Genomic DNA, 4780 nt, shown 5'->3' on the forward strand with positions numbered 1-4780 from the left:
AGGTTTTGCAGTGAACAACTGCACTTCTAGGGGGCCTTGTACACTCTCCTTAACCCTTTTGAGCTTAATTTTTCCCCTGCACAAATACCAGCATGAAGGAGAAGGACAGTGCATTGCCACGTCTGAGAAGCAAGGTGAGGTGTCCCTATTCCCTTTTGGCGTCTCAGATCAGAAAGAGGAGGAAACGGGGGGCATCGGGCAGGGTCACCATACGTCCTGTTTTACTCAGGAACAATCGTTTTTTAAACAGACTGAAGTTCTTTCTTTGATCTCACTGAAATTTTTCATTTTTTCTACCAAATTGAAAAAAGTATATGTTCAGGATTATTCTGCTTCCAAACACCTTACTTCAGTCCCCAACTTATGTGTGCAAAAATTAAGATACAGTAAAGGTTTATTCATCAGTTTCTGAAGCTTGGAACCAAAAACGCGATGCAAGTGCTCTCAGACAGGATGGGCTCAAGGAGTAGAGGAGTTTCTAATAATAACCTTTAACATATGTTGGGCATTTATGATGTTACAGGAAATTTTGAGTCCTGTATAATTATCTCATGTATGTTATCTTATTTACTCTTTGCAGTGATCCATGCAAAGTAGATGCATTTATGTTCATCTTCAATTTAGTAGCTTTTACTGTTTGTCCACTTGCTTGTTTCCTTTGCAGGTCTGGAAATCAAACCCAGGGCTTGTGCATGCTAAGCACACATACTCTGACTGATCTATATCCCAAGCCCTATTTGTCCTCAACTTAGAGATGAGAAAACTGAGCCATGGGGAAGTTGAGAATGTTATCCAAAGTTGCACATCTTTTCTGTAGCAAAGCTAGTATTTAAATTTAATAGTTGGACCATCTGACTTCAGAGCCCATTCTAGATTTTCACTGTGCTGAAATGGGAAAAAACTGGAACAAGGAAATATTACCACTTACTAGGTTTCAATCTTATACCTACCTCTTTCGAAGTCAGGGTGAAGACTAGGTACTATGATTAAACTCTAGTTCCAATTATCAACATATTTAATTCAAATCATACAGGAAAAATGAGACTGAGCACAGGTTGTGCATTTGCTGGACTCTTCACTATGACTTCTTTTCCCCCTCTAGTTCACCCAGCTGCACTTACTATGTTCTTTGCTTTTTCTACTTTGACTTGGAGGGGATACCATGTTCCTCGGGCCTGTTAGGCAGAACTGCGTATATAAGCTATTCAGAGTAGAGTGTTGCTGAGGAGCCAAGGTCACTCTAACAGCGGAAAGAAGAAGATGAGGGAGATCTTGACCTAGTTGTGAGTTATGCCCTGGAACTCTTTGAGGGAGGAGGCAACAGATGGTGGGAAAACAAGCCTCAGGGTGAAGCTGGCTCCTGCAGGTCCCTGTACCATCAGTGCCCCCAAGGACCTCTACTGGCAAAAGCAGTTCAAGTGTAAGTGGAGTCAGGACAAAGCTAAGCCTTACAGTAGAAATGGAAACTCAGAGTAAACAGAGTTTTAGGATCTGTGTAACTTCTTCAGCCGAGAAGAAACTGCTGCCAATTGAGGAATGAGACTCAGAATCTGAGAAACAGTCCTGGATCAGAATCCTAGAGATCTTGCTTTTGGCCCCAGCTCTATGTGACTCCATTCTTTTTTTATATATGACTTTTTCTGATTGTCGGCGTGCAAGCTAGTGTGACACATCTGCAGTAGCAAAGACACCATGGGGAAGCTCCAGAACTCTAAGCACAGCCCAGCGCCAGTCCTGCACCTAGGAGCACAGCAGAAGCACAGATGTAAATTTCCTGTCCCTCTGAGAGCCCATTGTGGAGCTGTGGCTTGGAGAGGAAGCTGAGTTGGTGAGGCCTGGGTCAGGGGCAAGGATCTGGGGAGGCAAGAGTGTAGAGCAGGTGGGTGGAAGATGCAAAAGGTGCAGCTGTACCTGTGTAGAACCAGATACAAGGCACAGCTGAAACTGCAGTGTCCTAAGGTGGTCTCCAGCCTCTGCCTCCTCCTTTTCATTTAGCCCATGGAGGAAAAGTAAGGAAAAGTATGTGTGTGGTGTGGACATGGAGGAATTACAGTAGTTGTTCCTGGAACTTGGCCAAGAGGAAATGTGCAAGTAGAGCCTGTACACTGAGTACAAGACTTTCTTAAGAGGCCCTTGCCTGGGTATGGGTTGTGCTTGCCCTGTGGTTTTGGGAGCGACGTTCCCAGCTGCAGAGGCAGTTGGCATTCTCCTTCCGTGTATAGGCTGGGCTTGCCTTGTGGTAAGTTAGGCCCTGATTGGATGTTCCCAGGGTCCAGAGGAGCCAGCACAGTCCCCGTGGTGAAGGGGTTAGGACTAGGCCCCATGACTTGGCAAAGACTCATCCTTTAGAAGGAAGGTCTGGTTCCTAAACCAGTAAGACTCCCATGTGGGAAAGTCTAGTCTGAGACCTCACCTGCCTCTCCCCTGCAGGAGTAAGGGCATAGTGAGGTGAGCCCAGGAGGCACTGCTGCACAGAGGGCTATGTGGGAATCTTCTGGCCTCAGACTCTTAGTGTCTGGGGCCACGTTAGAACACCAGGTACTCTACGGAGAAATTCTAGGATATAACTATGGTCCTCATATAGAACACAGAAGGTTCATTTACCTTAGGTCCTACCTTCAGGATGGTCTTTATACATTTAAATCCAGGTAAGTAAAATCTGTCCTCCTATCCTACCACCACCATTTTAACCTAGCCACCAGGGACACCATCACTGTGGCATCTGATCCCAGTCCTTTCTACTATATATAACCCAGACTTGATGATCCTCTGTGACCCTAGTGGGCATTAGATTTTCCTAGACTGAATTCCACAGAACCCAAAGTATCTTCCCAAGTATCAAGGACAGAGGAAAAGGAGCTACAAATTTGGGTCAGAGATGGGTGTCTGTACTGATCCAAGAAGGGATTACGTTCTGTGAATCAGATTTCTAAAGCTGTGGTAGACCAGAGCTAGAATGATGGATATCAGGGGTAGTAGGAAAATGTACTGGACAGACGGGGAGAATGAAAACTTAGAAAAGTGAGTCTGAGCTTTAAGAAAAAGCTGTCACAAATGGATTATGGAATGGGAACTTAGGGTACATGTTAGTCAGTGAGTTGGAAAATAAGCCTTCCGTAGTCCCTCTGGCTGACACCCCTCCTCAGATGAGGGGAACACAGAGGCTATACCACCGATGGAGGCTTACATAACACAGATGGATTTTCCTTGTGTCTGGACTGATGCAGAAACATTCCATCCAGAGGAGAAAGCATTGCCAGAAGAGCACGGTGTTCAGTCAGATGCATTCTGACTCACATTTCATCTCTTCTATTTACCAGTGATCAGGAGCCTGTTAATCTCTTAGAAGTCAAGTTCTGTAATCCATCCTATGTGAAAGTGAGCAGGCTCGTGGCTGGACATCCATGTGCAGTATATGACAGATCTCCAGGACAGTTCCTGATTTGAAAACGCTATGGCATCTTAACCTCGATCCTTACCCCCACCGTACTAAGCTCTCTCTAGAACCAGTGCTTTCCTCTCCAGGCCCTATTTTATGCCCTGCAGGGACGGAGCTGGGTGGATCGGGGACATGGAGCTGGATCCTGCACTTCCTGCTTTCAATCAGACTGTGTTGATGTCTGGGCCTGGGCCATTTGTCCTGCTGGGGGTGCCAGGACTCGAGGCCCTGCATACCTGGCTTTCTGTGCCCATGTGCCTGCTGTACTTGGCAGCTTTGACAGGGAATTCCCTTCTACTGGGGCTGGTGGTAACTGACGAGGCACTTCAGACTCCCATGTATCAGCTGCTGGGGCTTCTGGCAGTGGCTGACCTGGTTCTGGCCACATCCACGGTGCCCAAAGCTCTGACTGTGCTCTGGGGCTTGTCGAGTGAGATTTCCTTTGGAGCCTGCCTAGCCCAGCTCTTTGTTGCCCACGTGGCCTTCATTGCTGAGTCCTCTGTGCTCCTGGCCATGGCTGTGGACCGCTATGTGGCCATTTGTCAGCCTCTGCGGTATGGGGCCTTGCTGACCCAGCGTGTGGTGGGTTTAGTGGCTGTAGCTGCTGTGACTCGTGGTGCCTGAGTCATGGTGCCCACTGTGGTTCTGCTCCAGAGACTGCCTTACTGTGGGCAGAGGGCCCTACCGCACACCTACTGTGAGCACATGGGTGTGGACTGCCTGGCATGTGGCGACATACGCCCCAACATCTGGTATGGACTGGCAACCACGCTGCTGTCCCCATGCCTGGACCTGGGGCTCATAGGTGCCTCCTATGTCCTCATACTCCGTGCTGTCTGCCACCTGCCATCTCACAGTGCCCGTCACAAGGCCTTGGGTACCTGTGGGGCCCATGCCAGCGTCATTGTTCTCTTCTACACACCTGCCCTCTTCTCCTTCCTAGCTCACCGTTTTGGCCACCACACAGTGCCTGGCCATACCCACATCCTCCTGGCTAACCTCTACGTGGTGGTTCCCCCAGCCCTCAATCCTCTGGTCTATGGAGTACGGACCCAGCAGATTACTCAGAGGCTTAGGCGCTTGCTTCAGCTCTTCTGGGCAGGGCCATGGAGGAAGGTGGGCTCTGAGAGGGCTTCCCCCCAGGAATGAATATGCTCTGTATTTTCTCTAGTGTGAGCCCTCTGATGTGCAAGAAATATTGTGGGACTCGTCTGGGTAGAGCCCTGACCAAGGTGCCTCCATCTGCTGCTCCTATGTGGTCCTGTGCTTGCTCTGACCTATGTTACTCCTATCACAAAGAAAGACTACTCTAACCGGCCTCTTCCTGTGCGGCTCTGCCTG

General features: G+C 48.6%; 1 protein-coding gene across 1 annotated transcript; it reads left to right on the forward strand.

Moving 5' to 3' along the window:
- Window positions 1–3571: 3571 nt before the first annotated feature.
- Window positions 3572–4063, forward strand: LOC104857948 (olfactory receptor 52B2). The gene has a single exon (XM_033763924.1). It carries the CDS (start codon window positions 3572–3574, stop codon window positions 4061–4063), a length of 492 nt encoding a protein of 163 aa, XP_033619815.1.
- The last annotated feature ends 717 nt before the right edge of the window (window positions 4064–4780 follow it).

The sequence above is a fragment of the Fukomys damarensis genome, unplaced genomic scaffold (assembly GCF_012274545.1).
Source record: "Fukomys damarensis isolate Sample0158 unplaced genomic scaffold, DMR_v1.0_HiC HiC_scaffold_16, whole genome shotgun sequence".
NCBI lineage: Eukaryota > Metazoa > Chordata > Mammalia > Rodentia > Bathyergidae > Fukomys > Fukomys damarensis.